Genomic DNA, 24,402 nt, shown 5'->3' on the forward strand with positions numbered 1-24,402 from the left:
TGTTTACCGCAATGCATTGTGGGAGTGGCAGTTGACCACTTGCGTCTCGACTGCTTTGACGAATGGCAACAAATGAATCAAAGAGCAAAAAGCGCATGGACATTTTTTTTTTTATATATGTAGATATTTTGAAAACCATCAGTCACAGAATGTTTTTTTCCCCACCGGTGTCCCCAAGAGATGGGAGAACAAGTCTGTGCAAAGAAAAGGCATAGTCACTAATGTTTTCTGTCTGTTATAAATAAAAATCTCTAAGTTTCAATTCCAATTTGTTTTTTTCTTTTGCTTTAGAGTCCTATAACTTTTTAAAATTCAAGTGACATTACTGTAGTAGGTATATTCTTAAAGCCTAGGTTGTCCTGAAGAAAAAGGATGTATGGAGCTTGACTGTGCACCACAGGGTTGATGTTTTATGAGCCTTTAAAGTCAAAAAGTCCAGACGAGACATGACGGTGAAAAATAGTTGTGAGCTCTAAGGGTTAAAAGAAGAGCAAAAAGTCACACCAAAAGCTTCCCTCAGCAGAGAGTTGTTTTGCATGTGTTCCTATGGCTTCAGCATGAATTTTAGCCACAGAGCTCTGGCTGTTTACCACGGCAGTGCTAGCCTGTACAGCTCAGGTTAGCACTGGAGTTGCGTATGTCTACTACCTCATTTTATCTTGTCACTCTGATTGGCTCATTATGAGAGCACTTGTCCAATGACCTTCTAAGAACTTTATGAAAAGTCCTGCCTTTACCAAACTCTTTTTATGAGAGGTTTACCAGATGAATGTGAAATATATCCATGCAGTGGGTGTATGAAACAGTCTAATTGGCATGTAGGTTAGCGCCCCTAAATACTAACATTAAAAAAGGGGCTGAGAAACTTAAAAACATCTTTAAGGTAAGTAGTTAAATAGAGCCGAGGTCAGAGAGGATTTTCTTTGTCTGTTTTAATGTCTTCTGTATTGTGGAGGCCAGATCCCTGAAATAAAAACTGGGGACATGTCCAGTTTAGCTGACAAAAACCATTAAACACTGTCATAATGACAAAATGGGGACACATTTCAAAGTGGTGGGGAGCATCAAACACAACCTCGTTTTAATATATATAGATAATATTACGTTAACAATTAAGCAAAGATAAAATACTGTTCCATTAATCAAATATAACAGGTTATTATCAATAAATGCTACATAACAGTTAACAGTTATCCTTTAACAAGGAGCTGCCCTGGCGAAGTGTCAATTTATTGCTTATGAAAAGAAAACATTCCCTGCACTTGCATTTTCCCATTAAAAGCTTTTAACTGGCAAAATGCAAGTTGACTTTTATTTTGAAGGAAAATTAGACTGCAAACAGGAAATGTCAAAATTTGGCGTTTGCAAATGACTGCTCATGAATAATGCAGCTGATTACAGAGCAAAAGAGCAAACCTTTCTGGATTTTCTGACAGTGGATCAGTTTGACAAATGACTGCAGTAAAAAATGAAGATGCTGTTAGCCTCAGTGCAATCACAATCAGAGACGCAGTATCTATTTAACTTTGAGAGAGGTTTTTGTTAGGGGTGACACGAGCCAGGAACAGGTCTCTTGCTCACCCTACTCTGTATCAGATCAGACGATCTCAGAGTCATTTATTCATGCTGTGATTTGACCAACAGACATGATGGACGACACAGAGCCACAATCAGTCACTGTGACCGATGCTAACGGCAGTTACTCAGTTGACTTTTCTCACCAATATTTCTCATTTTTCAGTCTGTTGCCTGCAGGATCTCATCATAAAGGTTGGTATGTCAGGTGTGGGTAGAGCAGGCGCCCAGAGGCTATAGAACAGGGGTGTCAAACTCAATCCCAGCAGGGGCCAGAATCTGGATTTAGGTCTAACCAGAGGGCCGAACAGGGTCAACATTTAACCAAAAACTGTCAACCTCATTTTCACTTGTGATGAATTATGAGACAAAAAACCACTTAGCTCTCAATATAAACACCATAAACATCAACATAAAAAGTCAAAATGATAAGATTAAAGGCTCAAAACCTGAAGATAAAAGGCAAACTTATTAGTTCAAAGGTCAAAACACAAAATAAGAAGAAAAATAGAGTAAAAAAAATATATATATAAGGTAGAAATATGACCCTGAAAGTCAAAATCATTAATTTAAAACATCAACAAAATTCACAGCTGTGAATTTAAAAGGTGAAATATGATAATATGAAATTTAAAGTTGTGAGATTAGAAGGCCAAAATATGAGATACAATTCAAAAACGTGTTTTAAAGCTGAAAATATGAGATAAAATTCAAAATCATAAGTTTTAAAGTTCAAAATATAAGGTAAAATTCAAAATCATGAGTTTTAAAGGCAAAATATGAAGTAATTAATATATATAAGAATTTAAAATGTAAAATATGAGATGAATTTAAAAATTGTATGTTTAAAAGGCCAAAATTATTCATTAAAAAGGTCAAAATATGAAATAAAACGTGAAATCTTAAGTTTAAGTTGCAATATATCATTGTACCAGGGCCGGATTTGGCCCCTGGGCCTTGAGTTTGACACCCCTGCTATAGAAGAATGCATAATCAATAGCAGGTCTCACCGCTGTTTGGTGCACGTCTTTGCCCATTCGCTCTCCCTGTATTTCCTGTCTCTCTTCAGCTTTCCTGTCAAAGCCCCCATATTAGCCCCCACATTAAAGAACAAAAAGAAAAGAAAACAGACAAGATGTCAGAGCTCGAGAAACTTTCCCTCTTTCTCAAAGTTCCATCTCACAACTTCATCACTTTACTTTCCCATTTGGTTTGTTTACATGTGTGACTGCAGAAAGCTCTGTCCTCTTATTGGTCAGTGTCACTTTACATCACAGAACAGACTGCAGGAGGCAGGACAAAAATCAAACATGGTAAACTTTCTGTCTGGAGGTCATGTGGCGTCTCAGACATGATCTTAACACTCTATACATGATGAAACGACAGATTTTAAGGGCCAGAAACCCTATGATTGTCATATTTGGCCACAATCATGCCATGCTCTGACCTCAGCTCTTATTAGCTCCAGTGCAGCTGTTAAGGTTGCTAGGCAACAGGGGCAGTCCTTTGAAACAAAAGGGTAAGGGTAGGAACAGCTAATGATACAAATTCTGTGTAGACCCGACTCTCTAATTTCAGTTTGGCCTACAAAGGCTTGGTCCTTCAAAGAATGCTTTCTCTGAATTGAGACACAGCTAATGATAGGAAGAAAACAGACCCAAGAGAAGAGAGAGAACAAAAGAGCAATTTACTGGGACTAAAAATGATGGCGCATATAAATAGAAGGGATCATGTGTGAAAAAGTCAAAGCTCTGCCTGGGAAAGAAAAACAAAATGGAAAGGAAGTATTTCAGCATTCCTATTATATTCCCTGGATGCTTCCTTTTTATGACGCTAATGCAAGACTAAGACAAGTCTCTGCTTTTATGGCATATGTGACTGCAATTATTGCATTAGACCCTATGAACATTTAAACAGTGAGAAAAAGGAAAAAAAAAACTTCAAAGATGACTTTATCATACCCTTTTCCCACCTTTTAACATCCTCCTGTGGTGTAAATGAAACGCCCATGCCATGATTTGATCAAAATATTGTATAGATCAGGCACAAGAGGGAGTTTTTCACCCTTTTCCTTTTCACCCTGCCCCCTTAAACTTGCTTGTGTTCGACTTAGTATACTGTAGCTGTGTGCTATTTTGAACAGACGGTCAGATTGGCTCATAGGGTTGGCTCATTTTGCATTTTTGGGGTTAGTAGATACACTGGGTACCCAAATATTCAGCTACACCTGTCTCCATTTGTGATAAAAATGGGTCGTTCTTTATGCGTGGTACTGTGATGGATGCCACCTTTGAATAAGCAGGTTCATGAAAATAAATCCCAGCTGGTTATTCCACTGTCAGCTGTCCCCAGTGATATTATTAGAATGTGGAAGCGTTTAAGAACAACAGCATTCATGAAAATTTTATTGCAAATTCTGCCAGTATTTCAGAATTACTCAAACTTAAATGGACGTACCAGGCCAACAGTAGAAATCATTACTATGCTGCAGAATAGACAGAATGTAACGTCCTCATATGTACATGCAGGGTCTGAGGAGGTTAAAGTTCATGCATTTGAATACAACATCATTACAGTTCCTGTAGGTGTGATGGCCAGACAGCCAAATACTTTTGTCAATATAGTGTAGGTGCAAAAGTGCTAGAAATTGTGTTTTTATGACATTTGCTGATTAATGAACTCATAAAGTAAATGCCTGAAAAGCATTTAATTCAGAGTGATTTTAGCGTTGTCATTTCAGCTAAAAGTTTCTTTGTATTTGACGATCAGAGATCTCCTCAGGCACAGGAAAAAGTGATGACAATCTCAATTTAAAACAAGGTCTTACTTTCCATTTTCTCCTGCATGTGAAAAGATATTCCTCCTATCTGTGAGAGTTAACCTGCAGCAACGATAACAAATTAAATTTCTGTTCAGGGAAAAATCCTAATCAGTCTGCAAAGAGGACATCCACGTATGCTTTATTAATCATGATGTGGGTCGGGTTGAGAAGATGACATCCTGTTCAAACGCTGAAGAAATCGTCTGTGCTTGATGGACATAGATTAGACAGAATGACAGGACTCCTGCAGCGACGATGGAAATATTGATCTGCTGCCTCACAATCAGGCCAATGGCATGAACGTTTCACTTTGCTTTCATTCTGCTCTACATGACTTTAGACTTCAAGTGCACGTCTTCAGCTTTCACAATGCATGCAGACAGGAAATAAAAGACAGAAAATCTCACAAAAACATATTTTGGCATTTTCTCTCCAGTAACCAGCGACCTTTATCTTTAAGAGGTGGAGGCATCAATGTCTCCGTCTCTGCAGCTGTGCTCATGGTGCAGTGACTGTTTTTCTCCAGGGGGATTGCATGTGAGAAAGGAGAATTAATAACTGTATTTTAGCTATATTTAACAATCTTTTGCAGATGAAAGAAAGAGAATATGAGTCTGAGAAAAGCATCAAAGACTTTGCACAGTCACACAGAGACTGGGTCCAAGCTAAACGCAGCCAAAAGCAGAGCTGAGGCATCCTGGGATAAAAGGGACAAACCTGTCGTATAATTCACTTACATCTTCCACATCAAAAGCAAAGCTCTTGGTTAATTCTGCTTTGAGGTGGTATGAACACCACTCAAGGGGAAGTGACTCACAGGCAGGTTTGATAACTGAGCGAGGGCTCTGTTCTTCTCAGAGGGCTATTACAGCATCCCGCATGTTTGTTATCCCTGCAGACTACGAATCAGAAAATTCAGATGATTCATTAAGGCACAGAGAAAAAGCTGAGTCACACTGCCAACCTTTCATCCTCAGCCCGAGTTACAGCTTACTACTCACTCCACTCTCCCTCTCACTGCTTACTCCTGTGTGAAGAGCGCATGTGCCACTTTGGAAAGCGTGCTGCTAAATGAAACAAACAGAGATCTCTTTGAACTGAATTACTCAGCCTCCCACCTCTCTTTTGAGTACAGAGCCAGCTCACTGTTCAGCCTTTAGCTTTCTAGTCACCAGTGGTCAGGATCTGCTTGGACAAGAAAAGGGGATACATGGGACTAACGGAGGGCCTGGGATGAGGTCACTTTTTTTTAAATTACTTTTGTGTGTTTGTTAGAACCAGGGGCGAGCTGAAAGAACCAGACGTTTCCTGAAAGGCAAAACGAAACCTCAATTAACATAGAGGTGACGCCCCTGATGGTCACGCTCACAGAAAACTGATGCAACATTGCAACTCATCATGAAACATTCTATTTGCAATAAGACTGCTGCTAACAAAGTGCTATTTTTGGAAAGGCTACTAGCTCACAGACCTGGGCCAACATTGTGTAAATTGCTGCAGAAAATGTGCAGCATTTTCAATCCATTTTAAAAACTACGTGTCTTTTACTTTTACTAATGCGTACAAAGACCCAGCTTGGCCCTCCTCTGTTTCTTCTCTTTGTTCTGAATCGAGAAAAACTGCACTCCATGTGGTGTATTTTATACACAGTAAACCACCTTTTTGTTTCATGAATGAATTTTGCATAATGATGGAGAAAAGCTGTTAAAAGTGTCTTGTCTGGTTCTTGCTGTGACCTTTGACCCAATTCCAAATAAGTTGGGTTGCTGTGTAAAATGTAAATAAAAGCAGAATACAATGATTTGCAAATATGATTCACAATAGGACATAAATAACAAATCAGGTGTTGAAAATTAGACATTTTACCATTTCATGTAAAAATATGAGCTCATCTTGAATTTGATGGCAGCAACACATGTCTAAAAAGTAGGAATGGGGCATCAAAAGGCTGGAAAAGTGAGCGGTACTCATGAAAAACAGCTGGAGGAGCATTTTGAATGCAGGTCAGTAACATGACTGAGTATAAAAAGAGCATTTTAGGCCCAACAACACGAAGACGAATTCAGGCGTATACGTATACGAAAAACGTATATGTTTTTTGTCGTATCTGCGTTTCATCCACACGGAAATGGCGTTTTGGGTGACTGTAAACGATACTTTTTGAAAACGGGTCCCAGAGCGCACAAATCTGTTAATGACAACCGTTTCGTCTCTGTGTGGACAGCCAACCACATCTTTCTTGAAACGATTACGTCACACATAGTGTAGCTCTCCTAAGACGCCTGCGTGGGTCCGGCCAAAACAACAATGGTTTATTACAGGGTTGTGTTCATGCTGCAGAAGCTACTGGGTTTGTCATGGCTTTTACAGCAAAATCTGATGCTCTTTCACCACCACCCTGAAACGCATAAACCAGATGTTCTTAAATCCAACACGGAGAACGACCAGAAGGGCAACTAGAGGAAAGTTTGTGTCAGTTTTCTGTGATCTTCTTCTCTCCTTTAGTGCATTTCTGTGGCAGCATGACAGCATCACATCCAGGCTTGGCATATGCACTACAGCGTTTTCAGTTGTTTCAGTGGTTCCGTGCTTACACGGATATGTCCTGAAACTATCCCATCTTTATGGAAAACTTTTTCAAAACAAAACGGCAATATATCATTTTCATCTCTGTGTGGATGGGGCCTTAGAGAGGCAGAGTCTCTCAGAAGTAAAGATGAGCAGAGGATCACTAATCCACAAAAACTGTGTCTAAAAATTCTAGAATTTGAATAGTCTTTGAATATCCCACCATCTATCCTCAAAAGATTCAGAGAATCTGGAGCAAGGGACAAGGCTATAAGGCCACTGCATAAAAACAGGCATGAGTCTGTGCGGGAAATCACTGCTTGGGCTCAGGAACACTTCCAGAAACCACTGTCTATCAGCACAAGTCACTGTGCCATCTGCAAATGTAAGTTAAATCTGAATCATACAAAGAAGAAGCCGTATGTATACATTATCTAGAAATGGCGCTGTCTTCCCTTGACCAAAGCTAATTTAAAATGGACCAAGTTCAAATGGAAAACTGTTCTGTGGTCAGATGAAAAAATTTGAATTTTTTTTTTAGGGATTCATAGATGTTGTGTCCTGCAGACTAAAGAGGAGAGAGACCATCCAGCTTTATATCAGTGCAGAGCTCTAAAGCCTGCATCTCTGATGGTCTGGGGTTGCATTAGTGCCTGCTGTGGGCAGCTTACACATCTGGAAAGGCACTATCAATGTTGAGAAGTATGTAGAGGTTTTAGAGCAACATATACTCCCATCCAGATGTCTCTTCCAGGGAAGGCCTTGGATATTTCAGAAAAACAACGCTAAACCACCTTACGCATCACGACAGCATGGCTTCATAGTAGAAAAGTCAAGGTGAGAACTGGCCTACCTGCAGTCCAGACCCTTCACCAACAGAAAACTTTTGCCGCATCATAAAATGAAAATGACCTTGTTAAAACTTACACATATTTGTTATTTGTATAAAATTGGGCCTCCTTTAAAAGCTTTAAATAGATTCCTTGGAGTGAGCCCTTTTCACACAACTATGCAATTGCTGCAAATGTTGTAGATTGATAATCATTGCTTGTGTATGAAATAATCATTGCTTGTGTGTGAAATAAATCTGTTGAAATCCTAAAAAAGAAATCCTAAAAAATCAGAGAAAGAAGACCCAGGACTGTTGAGCAGCTAGAATCCTATATCAGACAAAAATGGGACAACATTCCTCTCCCAAAACTGCAGCAACATGTCTCATCACTGCTTAGATGTTTACAGAGTGTTGTTCAAAGAAGACGTCTTTTAAAAACTTTTTTAAAATACAGGTTGAACAAGCAAAGTCTCCTAGAATTGCTCACAGTGCAGGAACGAAATTCATCCATGAAATGAAAAAGGTGGATTATTGTTTATTACTTTAGTTGCAGTTTTAAACTGAGCAGAGTCCACAATTCAGAACAGGAAGTGGGCAGAGCTGAGGAGCATGTCTCTGCACGTGTGCCTAACGTACAACTAAGATTCAGCCAAATTTTTCAGGGACAGCTACTCATGCAAAATAGCCTCAAAATAGCACACATGGCAATAGAATTACTTGTTTAATAGTTGTAGTAATAATCTAACGTCACATAAATTCTCACTGCACACATCAAAGTACACCAGTGTGCCCACACCAGCACAAAATATTAGCAATGTTAATTTTGGCAGCTATTTTTCATTTTACTTTTAGTCTTTAAATTAAATTCATTTCAATTTTAGTCACATTTTAGTTATTTCTACCCTTTTTAGTTTTAGTCTAGTTTTAGTCCATAAAAAGTCCTCACATTTTAGTCTTTACTTTTAGTCCAAGCATTTATTTTCTTGCCTAAATCTGGTAACAAATCATGGTAGTGTGTTCTATGCTCGCTGCCTGCTTTCTACAGCTGAGAGGCAGAATAGCTATAGATGCATTGTTTTTTGACAGATTTACCCACAGTGGAGAAATATCACAGATTCTGAATGTCCGACAAAAACTACATCACATTTTAGTCTAGTTTTAGTCAATTTGACGAAAACTAAACTTAGTTTTTGTCCGTTTTAGTCATCACAGATCTATTTTTATTAGTCTTAGTCTAGTTTTTGTCACGGATAAAAAGGCTGTCAATGAATAGTTCTAGTCATAGTTTTAGTCAACGAAATCAACACTGACTATTAGGAAACCACTGCTCTACACGGCTCAGGGCTCACGTTCAAAATCAGGGCTTGAATGTGGTACAAGATACTCCAAATATTTAGAAGACTAACATTCTATATAAGCTCAAGTCCATTTTACCATACTGTATTTGCTTCATAAGCCCACCATTTAGCTCATCTAATGTGAAGTGTTTGTTTACTAATGACAGGGTCAAAACTCTCCTTAGGTTCATAAAAACACAACCACTCTAACAAGCAGAAAACCATTAAATCTGTTCTAAAACTGCTGTTATTATTGGACCATTACATTCAAAACACCCTGACTATCAAACATAATGGGATCATGAATCAGCTCAAATTAAAGAGGAGAACGATAAGAGACTGACAAACATGAGGAACTTTCATTTCTGCAAATTACTCCGCTTAGTACCAGGAATATTCACTGACCATTTCAGTGTTAAGTATTGATGATGATAACAGTCCCTAAAGTCCAACATGGCTTCATTACAGACTTTTATAATTAGAGATGGGAATTACCAGAGGATGAACAATAATATATTGGACTATCCTTGTATTACTGGATATGTTGTATTAAACATTTTCATTCTGCCAATAACCTTATTCCAAGTGGAAATTAAAAGTGATTATCTGTCATCATGTTTTATCTTGTTTAATAAAGCATCTGCAAACATTTCAGTGTGTTTTCAGCAGGGCTGGGGATACGGCTTAACAAAACTACACTATATTGCCAAAAGTATTCACTCATCCATCCAAATAATTGGAATCAGGTGTTCCAATCACTTCCATGGGCACAGGTGTATAAAATCAAGCACCTAGGCATGCAGACTGTTTCTATAACATTTGTGAAAGAATGGGTCGCTCTCAGGAGCTCAGTGAATTCCAGCGTGGTACTGTGATAGGATGCCACCTGTGCAACGAGTCCAGTCATGAAATTTCCTCACTCCTAAATATTCCACAGTCAACTGTCAGTGGTATTGTAACAAAGTGGAAGCGAATGGGAATGACAGCAACTCAGCCACGAAGTGGTAGGACACGTAAAATGACGGAGCGGGTCAGCGGATGCTGAGGCGCATAGTGCACAGAGGTCGCCAACTTTCTGCAAAGTCAATCGCTACAGATCTCCAATCTCCATGTGGCCTTCAGATTAGCTCAAGAACAGTGCGTAGAGAGCTTCATGGAATGGGTTTCCATGGCCGAGCAGCTGCATCCAAATCATACATCACCAAATGCAATGCAAAGCATCGGATGTAGTGGTGTAAAGCACGCCGCCACTGGACTCTAGACCAGTGGAGAAGCGTTCTCTGGAGCGATGAATCACGCTTCTCCATCTGGCAATCTGATGGATGAGTCTGAATTTGGCGGTTGCCAGGAGAATGGTTCTTGTCTGACTGCATTGTGCCAAGTGTAAAGTTTGGTGGAGGGGGGATTATGGTGTGGGCTTGTTTTTCAGGAGCTGGGCTTGGCCCCTTAGTTCCAGCCAAAGGAACTCTGAATGCTTCAGCATACCAACAGATTTTGGACAATTCCATGCTCCCAACTTTGTGGGAACAGTTTGGGGATGGCCCCTTCCTGTTCAAACATGACTGTGCACCAGTGCACAAAGCAAGGTCCATAAAGACATGGATGAGAGAGTTTGGGGGGGGCTGGAGCCTATCCCAGCTTATCCCGGAGGTGGGGTACACCCTGGAATGGTCACCAGTCAGTGTTAATGTTAATGTTCAGAAACAGTTAAAAATGTCCTCACAGAGGAATCACAGAACCCTCATTCCTACCATTTTAGCCTCGGTACACTGGCAGCCTATTAAGAAGAACCAGTATCCTCTTAATGACTGTTAAATCAATAAATGGCTTGGCTCCTGACCATATTTGAGGCTTTTAATCCCACATACATCACAGAATATCCACTTAGGTCCGCTGACGCCAATCTCTTGGAGAGTCCACTTACAACACTAAACAACAACACTAAAACTAAAGGTGACTGCTCCTTTGCTCTTTAGCTCCAAGACTTTAACACATCGCTGCCGTTAGATCTGCTAATCATGTTGATTAGAGAAAGCTCTGAAAAGGTCACTTTCTAAACTGCTCTCTGGTGATATTACTCCCTTGATCTGTCTGCGTGATTTTTTGGAGACTTCAAATCACTTTCAGTACACCTCTTCCTGTCAGATATGTCTTATTCTTTTCATTGTTAACCTGTAGTTTTAGGCTTTAAGATTTTATTTTGACAGGATTGTGGTGCCTCTGTTGCAGAGGTCTAACATACATTGCTACAAAGGCCAGATTTTGACTTGACAGGTGCTTTCAGTGCCAGATTTTCAAATGATCAAAAATAAAACATACATTTTGTCCTCATCACATACATTAGTGAGAGTATTTGTATCTCCTCTCAACGTGTTAGTAATTTTTAAGCATTAACAGAGGGATTAGTCCCTATTGCCAATGGTAGGGAATCAATGGGTATGGTCAAGAGGAAGATGAGAGACACCAGACTCAACAATGCAGATGACCTGAAGGCCGCTATCAAAGCAACCTGGGCTTCCAATACACCTGAGCAGTGCTACAGGCTGATCGCCTCCATGCCACGCTGCATTGATGCAGTAATTCATGTAAAAGGAGGCCCAACCAAGTGTTGAGTGCATAAAAATGAACATACTTTTCAGAAGCCTGACATTTCTGTTTGAAATATCCTTTTTTATTGATCTTATGTAATATTGTAATTTTCTGAGACACTGAATTTTGGGTTTTCATTTCTGTAAGCCATAACCATCAAAATATCAAGAAATAAAGGCTTGATTATTTCACTTCAGAGTGACAAAAAGTATTGAACTTTTTCATGATATTCTAATTTTTTGAGATGTACCTGCAGCGTATATCTGAAATGAATTAAACAAGCTTATTCCTTTCACATCACAAGTAAAAGTCTGCTGGCCATCATCCTGTGAAGTCCGCGGTGTTCTGATGAGAGGTATAGGCTCATGAATTTTGAAGTAGCCTTGAAGCTCTTTAATATTGCAGTCCCTCACATGAAATGTACAGACTCTCCAACCAGCTTCAGTGAAATCCCTCTGAACGTAGTCACAGCAGAGCAGCAATAACAACAGAACAAAAGCCTGACAGTTATTACGACTGTAGTCTGTTCTGACACCACGGCGGCGGGAGGAGAGCTCCTATAGATGAAGAGCCGCAAAGCAAGAACAGCAACGCTGTAATCCATCACCCTCAGCAGGGATCAACAGCAGACCCAGCTCAGGCATTTAGAGCTGTTCCCTAGAAAAACTGATACAAATGTACTGCAGGGATAGAGAGAGAGAAATAAGAGGAAAGCTTTGCCGTGTTGACAACTTTTCTCTCCATAGATTCAACAGCTCAGAGCAACATTCATACTGTCCGACTGTAAGCTCAACAAGCTGAGGAAACTGCTGCTGCAAACTGAAGCAACAGTGAGGCTTCAACAACTCATAGTGAGAGAAAGAAGAGTGCTCATTGAGATTGGGGGCAAATAATATGTAGGAAAGCAGCATGAAAGTGAGTACACTTTGTTATTCAGGCCGGCTGTCTTTGACCAGGATGTCACCCTCGTACTTTGCATTAAAGGATGACAATAAAAGGATGGAGATCAATAAGTTAAGAGCTGGGACTCACACCTCTTGGTGAAACAACAGCTCAATACTCTCGCTGAAACGGTGTTACCACTCTGTGTTGTGTTTGTTTTATGTTACATATCTTTCATTTATGAGATGTTGTCAGTCTCAAGAGTCTACAGTCTTTTGTCTACCTACATTGAAAATAGTGTCGTGTCTCTTCCAGCGCTCAGAATGTCATACTCAATTTTGGTTAGTAAAACAATGCAACAGGATCCTTTCTTTCCACAGCTTTGCTTTTACAAATGCACCTGCCTGTTTCACATTTGCACAACTGAGAGGTTTGATTTTTTTACATCCTTTACTCTATGAACAATGTTGTTGCCAAAGTCTCAACTATTTGGGAAAGCAAGTTTGAAGCCTTAATACCGGAACTGCACAGGAAAGTGTACAGATTGATCTCTTTTGCTGACACAGTTGACTACAACATACAGATCGACCAGTCCCTGTTACCAGTCCCATTATCCAGTCAATGCAGGTTAAAATTTCAAAGCAAGTGTCTCCAAAAATCTTAAAATTAAATTTCCAAAAATCACTTCTCAACCAAAGAGCCAAAGTGTTGAAAAAATACCTCTTTGACAATCCAAACCTGGGGACGTGAATCCAACAATTACTTAGAAATAATACAAATATCAATCAGAGCATGCTGGGCTCAAAGGTTAGAAAACATCCAGTCTTTTTGGAGTCCACACTTTTAAAGAAAGTATAATTTAAGTCACTCAAAATAACCATGACAGTTCAGAGACATAATTAAGCACTGCTGCCAGCAAAAGTCATCACACTAAGGAGATGGAATTATAAATGATTTATCTAACTGTAATCAAAGGATTTCTTTATAATCTCTATAATCTTCTTTATAGTACATTGCCTCAACTTAAAGTGGATTTAAAAGAAATTCAACCCCTTGGATGTTTTACCCTTTTATTAATTCTATAAAACAGTCATGGTCCATATAATTTGGCTTTTTTACCAAAAAAAAAAAAAAAAAAAAAAAAAAAAATATATATATATATATATATATATATATATATATATATATATATATATATATATTATATCAGAGTGAAGACAGATGTCTACAAAGTAATGTCAGTTAAATAAGAAATAATGTCAAATAAGTGACTGCATAAATATTCACCCCCTTGAAGTCAGAATTTAGTAGATGTTTTTTTGGCTGCAGTCTCTGTGGGTGGGTCTCAGACAGGCTTGCACATCTGTACACTGCAATTTTACTCCATTCTCAAGCTCTGTCAGGTTGCACAGGGATTGGGTCTGAACAGCCCTTTTTAAGTCAAGTCACAAACTCTATTGCAAAGTTATTATAGTCAACTAAAACCAAATAATTAAAACTAAAATGTAAAAATAATTTTAGTTAACTGAGTCTTTGATACTAGCATACTGACTGACATGAACACCCAAGCCTGGAGAGAGTAAAACTCCCTGAATTGATTGAAGACAACTTCACGCAATGGTAATTTTAGGTCTTGAGTTGTATACCAACATTAAAATTGAATAATAACAGTGAAAAGTGAAGAGCCCTTTTGGGTGTCACCCCTGGCAGGTATCCCACATTACCAACAAAACTAAAACTAAAACTAACACTAAAACTAATAAAACTGAACTAAAACAAAGCAATTTTGCAAAATTAAAACTAAACTGAACTAAAAAAAAAGAGCAGTAAAAACTAATTTAAACTAAACTGAAATTCAAAACAAAAGGCAAAAACTAAATAAAAATTAAAACTGAAAATGAAAAACTGTTACAACCTTGCTCTACTGGACTGAGGTCTGTGCTTTGACTCAGCTAACCATTTCTGTGTAGCTCTCTCTGAATGCTTCAGGTCATTGTCTTGCTGTAAAATAAATATTATCCTTAGCTGTAGTTCTGTTGCAGACTGAATAATGGATTTCCCATTATTTTGTCCTATTCATTTACCCCCTACCTTTACAAGCCTTTCAGGGCCAGCTGCTGAGAAGCATCCCCACAACATGATGCTGCCCCCACCATGCTTCACAGTGGGGATGGTGTGTTTGTGGTGATGTGCAGTGTTTGGTGTCTGCTAAATATAGCCTCTTCTGATGGCCAAAAAAAGCTCCATTTTGGTCTCATCAGACCAACAAAGATGTTGGAGTGGTTTTCATAATTTTTAGATCTCTATTAACAAAGAAATTTATATTTGTAGCTTGATTCTTTCCCCGCATTCACCGCCATCTTTCTTTGAGCATTTTCAGACTGAGGGTTAAGAGGAGAATTGGGATTCAGCCTTAACCTGAGTTTTCTTCAACAGTGTCTTTCTCTTTGCCGCTCTCTTGTAAAGCTCTGACTGCTGAAGAACCTGACCAACAGTTGTTGTCTGCAGAGTCTCTCCAATCTCAGATGCTGACATTTGTAACTCCTCCAGTGTAGTCATAGGGGTCTTGGTGACCTCTCTCACTGGTCTCCTTCTTGCACGCTCACTCAGTGTGTGAGGACTGTCTGATCTAGGCAGATTTACACATGTGCCATATTCCTTCCATTTCTGGATGATGGATTTAACTGAAATTTAGGGGATGTTCAGTGCTTTTGATTTTTTTTTTTTTTAATTGTATCCATTTCCTGACTTGTACTTTTCAGTGACCTTTTCTCTGAGTTGCTTGGAGTGTTCTTTTGCCTTCATGGTGTAATGGTAGCCAGGAAAACTGATTAACCAGTGACTGGACCTTCAAGACACAGGTGTCTTTATAGTGCAACCACTTGAGACACATCCACTGCACTTAAGTGATCTCCATGTCACTAACTGTGAACCTGCTGGCACCAATCAGCTGAACTTTTGCTGAATTAGATCAGTCACTGTCATTTCTTTGTTGAATCTGTTTTTACTTTGACATTAAAGAGGGTTTTTTCAAAAAGCTTAATTACATTGACCATCATTGATTTATAAAATATCCATACTGTAGCATACTGAGACTGTCCACATGTAATCTGGATATTTAATGCTGTTTTAAGAGGCTCTGTGTTCCTTATTTATCACTAAAACGCTGTTGCTCTCTCTTCCTGATATGTTTGATCTCAATAGAGCAAAACATGAATAAATAAAGCTTGAATAAAGTCAAATATATTAATGCACTTCACTTTCATATGTGCAGTTATTTAACAGTCCTTTTGCTCCATTCGCCCACACAAAGCTCCTCACCATGCCAGTCAGAGTACACCATGTAGCTCTGCCTCCAAAAACTAAGTGATGTTTCCCAGCATGCTACTTTTCATCACTTTTCCATCACTGTGTGGGCCAACACCTCTCACTCAGCCACCACATGAACCAAAGTTGCCCTTCTCTCACAGTTCAGCTCCATGCAGAGTAAAAGACTCACTTTTGTAGCTTGCACTCCAAGGCTGGTATCCATAATATCCCGTGATCCTCAGTATCCGCTCCTCTATGGACGCGCTGTTGATGTCCTCCACTGAGCGCGAGGACTTGAGGTCCTCTTTGATGGCCTCGTCCACTACCAGGTACTTGAGCTGTCTGAGCTGAGGGCTGATGTCCGAAAGCCTTCTGGGGCTCACGTCGGGAGACTTGCGCATCCCGCTGGGAAGAGAGAACAAGGGGAGGTAGAGGGGTGTTACAAAACAAAGTGACAGGCTTTTTAAAGGGAGAGGGGAGAGTGTAAGCCTCAATAAGACAGGGTAAGTTCCCTTTTGGTTAAAGAAGGAAATTCTGAGCTGTTTGTGCCACATAGCTCGGCGTAAAGGGCCCCTCCAGCGCCTCCACACCGCTCAGGAATCATCATCCTTCACTGGCCCTGCGTCCGCACAACAACACTGTGAAAGATGCTAAGTGAAAGTGACTGCTCCTGTTGTATACTGTGTGCACTCTTACTTCACTATAAAGCCCATAATGGAGCAGCGAAATGTGAAACTAATGGATCGATTGTGATGAGAGGGAACACTTGTGACAGCATGGACAGGCACTGGAGCGCACAACTGCATCCACATCCGAATATCAATTTAAATCCAGAGATGAGAGGTAATACTGGTGGCTGTGTGCTGAGAAGATGAGGTGAAACCTACTATTATCTAGTAAGGCACAAATAGTGCAATTAGTGCCAGAAAAAGTAGCACAGGAATGACCATAGAGCTGTTATGAAAACGTTTTTACGCGTGGAAAAAGAACATGAAAAGCAGACAATCGATGCGTAAAATTCCCTCCAAATCCCAACGATAGGCAGCACACCCCCAATGCAATCACTCTAGAAGTGATTAGGGCAATTACTCTGGATTTTACAAATACATCAGATACATTTTAAGCACTTTCACTTCTAAAAAGTCGATGCACTTCATCAATGTAGCTTTGGAATCGTGCGCAACAGGTGCAGCTCCTCTCGCTCGGCTGCAGCGCATCAGTAAAACTTTAAATGTCTTACATGGGCATCAAAGTGGTCGGAGGTCCAAGGTAGCACATACAGTCCCGGTGGGGCCGCCCGACACGGTCCCACACGGTGCCCTCTCCATCCCCGTACATCCTCAAGGCCACTAATGGGGAGGCAAATCCTGAAAGTCTCTAAATCCTCATCCGGACTGATCAGAGACGCGCACCATAGTCCTGCAGCTCCTCACCCCTACAAACATATGCCTGGACACCACAGCGCGCACTGTTCCAGTACCAAAAAGGGTGCGCTTTGCTCTGGATGCTGCTGAATCCTGGAGGCACTGCAACAACGCCATCTACCGGATTCACCTTGAATATCAGTTGGGAGCCCTCAGTTAGAGAGGTTTCAGCACAGGCTGTAGTTTGGCAAACATACAAGATACACAATTGAGGTCAAAGATAAATTCAGACAGCGAATATCTGCCACATTTGTAAACCAGTCACACAAAGCATCTGCATCCAAGTCATTTAATATCCTCCTTAGAGCAACCAATAAGAGTAGCTTATTTGGTTTCAGGTTGTTTTCCATCCAACTAAAGGGGAAAAAAATGCTTAAATGCCTTTTCCAAGTTCAGCTCAGAAAGAAAAGATCCTTTAACCCATTATTCTATGATTGCTCTTCTGGCTGATGTAGGTCAGAAGGTATGAAGGAAGTAGCCTGATGATAGCCATGTAGATAAGAATACACCAGTGTTTCAGTCCATGTGTGGACAAAGGAGACCATCCCACACATTCATACAACAAACAGGGATTTAAAATTAGTGATGGACCTCAGAGCTCCATGATACACAGTGTCCAGAGTGAGTAAGACGAGGCGTGCATGTACAAGACATCTCTGTGGTCCAGCACGGATGTAAAAGTGGCAGCAACCAAGAAAGGCACCATTTGGTTCTAAAATAAAACCCCACTTCCAGTTTTAGCCTTTTTACCAGCTGCTGAATGTGAGGAGTAAAAGAGATTCATTGATCAGAATACCAAGATATCTGTAGCCTGAAACAAACTCGATCATGTGTATCGTGAGAACTAGAGATCCAAAGCAGATTCAGGGAAATGTTCAAGTGTAAAAAGGTGCCCAGAGTGCAGAAAATAGCTTCAAATGTAGTTTAATTGTTCAATAATTCCCTGATAAGGAGCCCTGGTCACACTACTGAGGTTCAATCCCACCAGGCATGCCTTTTACTAAGATCATCTCTAGATTAGTGTGCACAGCTGTGGCATATTGTGAATAAAATGAAAAATAATGTGTGGCCAGTGGCGGTTTTAGTAATTCTGAAGCCCCCCGCAGATTTCAACATGAGACCCTCCCCCGTTTAGCTCAAAGCAATCACAGCAAGTGGACAAAAATGTTTGAGACATCTCTTTCTGGCAGCAAATCCAGAGAGTAAAAGCACATACCAAAATCTGAAATACCTCATCTAAATAGTTAAGCACGCCTCTAGACCTGCAGGTGGAGATCCTCTATGGGGTTCAGGTCAGACCAGTTGGCTGGCCAATAAAGAAAAGTAATCCTACGGTCAGCAAACCAGTTTCTGGGATTTCTGATGTTTCAACATAGTGGTTTTATTATTTTCATGAGCTGTAAGCCGTAATTTGGGGGGGGGGTAGAAATATTGCTCATAAATGTGGAATTTATGAGCCATAAGAATTTGTGACTGTTGACTTTAGAAATGCTGGAGTCATGCAGCCACTAAACCATTTATAGAATCAGTCCTTGGTGCGCCGGTCACAGGATCCATTCCCTATCCACCGCTGTCTTCCCTCATTCTCTCTCACTATGTTTCCAGTCTCTCTGCAGCCGTCCTATCATAATGAAGGCATAAAAAGCCTCAAAATAATCTTAAAATGTGTTTTTTCCTTCTCTTGCCATGAGCAGAATGGTGAAGCCTCCAAATTGCTGATACCGCCACAGAATACAGTCCATGCATATGCATGACACACCAGTTTTTCCACTGACCTTTCCTCTGTCTGTCCCTAAAATTAATCCGACTGTCGTTCTCAGTTTACAAAGACCGCAGGTGGCCCCACAAGTCTCAAACCACACATGTCTGCACCTCGACCGAAGCTGCTCTCCCCCCTTAGGGATGATTTAAATTGCCTGAAACTTTTTCAGTGGCTCTGTGGAGCAAAAAGCAGAATCATTTGAGTGCAAACCACACTTTTTTTTTTCTTTTTACCTCAAACTTCCTCATTAAACCAAGCACCAAGTCTTACTTGCATTGGATGGATAAAAAACACAATATCTGACCAACACACATGGTCTGTAATTTATATTAAGTCTGAGAAATCTGCAAATTTATAGTGGATCAGAGCAGGGGGGTAGCTAGGGGTACACAGGGCCCCCCTTAGCCAGCTAGCCAAGCAACACATGTTGCATCATTTTTACAAATATATATGCATTTTGATGCGTTTTTTAACCAGAATTTCACAATTTATGAGCAATATTTTTACTACGGCTAAACTAGATTTACTTGCCTTATTTTGTAGTGCTGGACCACACTATTTGGATATTTTTAAGAGAGGGGCCCTCCAGAACTGTATTTTACTGTATTTGATACAAATTTCAGTCTGTTAACTGATTCATCTAGTCACTTTTGATACAATAATGACTCTAATTATTAAGAAAAATTACATAAAAACACAATTTTCATCGTAGGCATATGGAAGCCCATTCTGCCACTTAAAGAAAAATGTGACAGTAAGGAAATAAAAAAGAAATCCAAAGTCATAATTATGAGATTAAAACTCAAAATAATGAGATTTTTAAAAAATCATAATTAAAAGATACAAAGTCGGAATTATGAGATAAAAAGTCATTTAGTCAATTCAAACTTTTTGGAATAAAGCAGCCCTTTGAGCAGACTGCTTCTCTACAGTTTTATAGTTTTTTATTCATATTCTTGACTTTATATGTCATCATTAACTTTATCCTTTAATTCTGACTTTTTATATTATAATTATGACTTTTTATCTCATAATTATGTCTTTTTATCTCATAATTAAGAATTTTTATCTGATAATTATGACTTTTTATGTCATAATCATGACTTTCATCTCATAATCATAATTTTTTCTCATAATTATGACTTTTATCTCATAATCATGACTTTTCTGTCTAATAATTATGACATTTCATTTCATAATCATGACTTAGATTTTTTTTTCCAAGAATTGCTGTACTTTCACTTCTTTTTTTTTTATTTGACCCAAATGGGCTTCCATACAGGCATCTCAAGGGCCCCTCCCTACTGTGGGCCAGGGGAACCAGTACCCTTTTTCCCCCCTGTGCTACGCCCACGGATCAGAGGAGGATCAGACGTCTAGATGGGTTCAAAATAAAAGGAAATTGGAGGCACAAATAACAAAATAAAAAGGATCAAAATACGTTCAAACAAGTCTCTGCATGTTTTGTGTCGGCGTATCAGGCAAAATACTTCAGGGATTTAAAGAAAAGCTGTTCACCGTGGAGTTTTATTGCCTTTTGTCTGTTTAAAGCAGCTGCTCTGGTTATTTTTCCCTTTTCAATCATGAAGAATTTAATAAACATTGACTGAACCACTTCAGACTTTTTGCAATGTTTTCTAGCACAGGTGTGGAATAAAGCAGCCCTTCAAGCAGACAGCTCCTCTATAGTTTTAACAATTCACAGGCCACTGGGGTCTCCTTTGCTTTATTATTCATAGTCTGCTTCTCCAGCAGCATTTCACACTGATAGCACGGCCTGTACTTCAGATATCTGAGAGCAGAGGCAGAAATGAAACAGTAGAAACGTTTCACTTCAGTGCCACAGAATCAAAGAAGACAATTACAGGGATTTGATTACACCCAATCAGAGCTGTGCTTCCAGTAATGAGGTAATTATGTTCACTTGTGGTGATAATATCGGCTTGGAAATTAAAATCATGTCACTCTGAGAGTTCAGAAGTCTGAGTATTCAACAGTGACAGTTCATGTAGGGATTTAAACCCCATATCATGATCTTAAGTGGAAAATGTCTAGAATCATAAGTAGGTGGAGATTAAAACAATGGGAAAGAATGAGTCTCTACCTTGTGTGGACAGGGTGCTGTCTCCCATAGGTCCCAGCTCTGTGGTCCACCCGCTGCATTGCGTCCGCATCCTGTGAGCTCCTGACTGTGAAGAGCAGCACAAGAACACCAACAGTTTTTTGAAGACAGGTTTTTCATCGATCAATGACCAGCCACCACAGTGGGAAGGGTATGTGTGTGTGTGTGTGTGGTGGGGCATTGCTTACTCGAGCAAAAAAAAGTGGAGTCCACTCATCAATACTTGGGTCAACACCTTCCATCGACAGTGTTAAGGGAGGAGAGGATCAGGTTCATCTTGCATAATGCACCTCTCAACTTCACAGCTCAGCCAAGGCCAGATCAATTCCCTCTGATTGACCTTCTGCTCTGCCAAAACCTAAATTATGTGGACACTGCTTGTGACACAGAGCCTATAAATATCAAAATAGTCAAGTGTGTTGATGTATTTGAGTCATTCATGACCGTGCAATGCAATGGACCACATTCAACTATGGGGCAGTGGGCCAAATCCGGCCCTCCATCAACATCAAAAAGCCCGCAAATCATTTTTAATAGACTGCAAATAAAACCAAGGCTGCAAGTAGCACCGAGCAGGCCATTGCACCTCTGCATATATCAGGGTGGGGTGCAGCTACAGGGTCCCACTACAAGGTCAGCAAAGTGTGCATATTACGTCACAGCAGGTCATCGAAGGCTTCAACAAATGTAGCTGACAATTGTGTCTTTCATGCACCACCTGGTGCATCCCTTATGGCAGTAATCATCAACTGGCGGCACTGGGGCTACATCAGGATCCCCAAATCTTCCTAGCCAGCCCCCAGAACATGATGAAATTCAGGACATGTGCAAAAGAAAATAAACATAATAATAAATTCCCCACAGCTATTAAAATAACTCAAAAAAATCTACTGAGATTGAAAAAATCTCACCAGGAATTATTTAATGTTTCGTCCACTTTTCAGAAACCCACCTGTCAGTAATACAATGCATGTTAAACACATATTTATCAGTCCATTCTTGAGAAAAACTGCAACTTTCAGCTTCAGGCTTTTTTGGATTGCAATTTTCCTGCTTCAGTTTTTCCACTTGTAACTGCAAAGCATATCAGCCTCAATCCTAGTGATAGACAACATGACAGTGACAGAAATATTCGGCTAAAATATCTCAGTCGCCCCCTTGTGGCCAGCTGTGATATAGGGACTGATCTCACTGTTAGAGCCTGAAAATTCTGTTCATTTGAAAGAAAATAAAATATTTGAACAAAAATATGTTAATAAGACATTTCTTTAATTTATTTGAAAGCTTGGCCCCCAAAGGGCCTGCACAGTAAAATGTTTGATTCTTGTACAAATGTGGCTGATGACCTCTGTCTTATGGCCTAACACCACAAAATGTTTCCCTTTATTTAGAAACCATAACACAACCTTTATTTGTAATCACAGTCTGACACTAACATTACAAAACAGCATTAGAAAACACAATTTCAGACAAAGCCTGAATTAATGAATGAAACAACGTACAACAAAAGTGAGATATAAGAGTGAAATAAACAAATAGAGAGCAAAAACAAAATCTAATCAGGGATGAACATGTTTAGCCTTTAGCTTTGTCATCACAAAGACTTTAGTTTGAACATGTTTCAGTATCTGATTTCAGTGCTTGATCAGATTGGTCCCAAAGGAGGATTAATCAAAGTATGACTAGTGAAAATAAGCACAATATACCCAGATTTCAACTTCATGTCTTCATGAGGGGAAATCTGAGAATGGTTTGATTAAGCACACATCATCTGACAGGTGGAAAAAGGGAGGGAGGGAGGGAGGAAACGGATTTTTCTGGTACTTGAGGGGATTGTGAACAGGCAATAGGCACATATTTTTGTTAGAAAAGCCTGAACAAGTGATTTTTGCATAATATGTCCCCTTTAAGACCTTTTTTAGATGGGATGGAAGTACCACAAGCTAGATCTGAACACAGGTCCACCATCAGGAGGACCACAGCCTTTATCTGTGGAGCATAACCTGACTGCTAGTCTATCAGAGCCACAGCTCTGGTTATTGGCCCATTAGAATCCACAGGAAGGGGCATTGTTGTTGTTGTAGCCCAGAAAAAGACAGCTGTGTTCTGGATAGCCATTTAATGAAAAAAAAAAGCCTGTTAAATATAACATTCTGTTTATTCCAACTTCACTCTAGTCTTATTCTCTGCTAAAAAGACCTTTGTTAACACATTTGCTTTGGCTCTTGCTTTATAAAATGTGAATGTCAGACCCCTCAGTATTTTTTAAACCCAGCCCTTCTAAGTAGTAATTGCCTAGCCTTGGGTTAAACCATCCTCCACTACAGCAGCCCTGTAATGGAGATTTAATCCGTGCCCCAATCTGCAGGCTGCAGCTCGCCTCTCTAAATATGGATCATTGATAAAGTGGAGGCAAAAGCTCAAGGCCAAAATCAGCGGGCTAACTCAGTGAGAGGGATTCAAACTTTGCTTCCCACACAAGAAAGTGAAAGATATAGAAAAATGGATCCCTGGGGCTGTAAAAGTGATTGGTTCTGTTTTATAAATTAAAGTCTAATGGCCTTTTTTTACAGCAGAAATCTTGTGTTGTGGTAGCTCTGTGTCCCAGTAATCACATCACATGAGTCAGCATGCAGAACGCTGAATCCCTCCCTGACCTCAATTAGCAGTCAGATGAAGATTTATCAAGAAGAAAACTTCTATCTCCTGAAAATGTCCTAGAGTTTCTCTCTGCTCCATAAGACAGATGTGCAAAGTTAGGAGTTCTGGTCTAATTTGTTTAATCTGATAGTTATAAAACCTCCTTAGAGACCACTGAAGCTTCTATAAATAGACTGAAAACATCAAACTTACATTTAAATCACACTTCTGAATGAATGAGACATCCACATGAGTCCACAGAGCTTCCTTGTTCCTTCTTTAAGAATTTTCCACAGGTGCACTGACTTCCTTTGTAGACTCTGAAGCTCCGCCCATTCAGGAAGCAGAACGCAAGCAAGCATGTAAATCATAACTGTTTTGGTTAGACCCTTCAGAAAACTAATAACTGGTCTGAAACCTCTTAACCTCTTAAGTTTTTGTGTTTTTTTTCATTAACATTTGAAGTATTTGATTAATGCATTCAATCCAATGAAAAATACTGGTGTTCATACTGAAAGTCTTCACCTAATATAAAATTGTA

At 39.7% G+C, this 24,402-nt stretch overlaps 1 protein-coding gene across 3 annotated transcripts in view; it reads right to left on the minus strand.

The window, feature by feature from the left end:
• slc35f3b (solute carrier family 35 member F3b) overlaps positions 1 to 24,132 on the minus strand; it is a 174,553-nt gene extending 150,421 nt beyond the window's left edge. Inside the window, exons 1-3 of one of the 3 annotated variants that reach the window (XM_041788759.1) lie at positions 24,075 to 24,132; positions 21,204 to 21,288; positions 16,104 to 16,318 (exon numbers count right to left, since the gene is read on the minus strand). In XM_041788759.1, coding sequence (XP_041644693.1) covers positions 16,104 to 16,318; positions 21,204 to 21,262 — 274 coding nt within the window. In that variant the 5' untranslated portion in view covers positions 21,263 to 21,288; positions 24,075 to 24,132. Of the gene's footprint in view, positions 1 to 16,103; positions 16,319 to 17,153; positions 17,252 to 21,203; positions 21,289 to 21,409; positions 21,476 to 24,074 lie in introns of those variants that run through there. The other 2 variants (XM_041788760.1, XM_041788757.1) reach the window with 2 other exon arrangements.
• Positions 24,133 to 24,402: the final 270 nt, after the last annotated feature.

This window comes from Cheilinus undulatus, linkage group 6 (assembly GCF_018320785.1).
Source record: "Cheilinus undulatus linkage group 6, ASM1832078v1, whole genome shotgun sequence".
Lineage (NCBI taxonomy): Eukaryota > Metazoa > Chordata > Actinopteri > Labriformes > Labridae > Cheilinus > Cheilinus undulatus.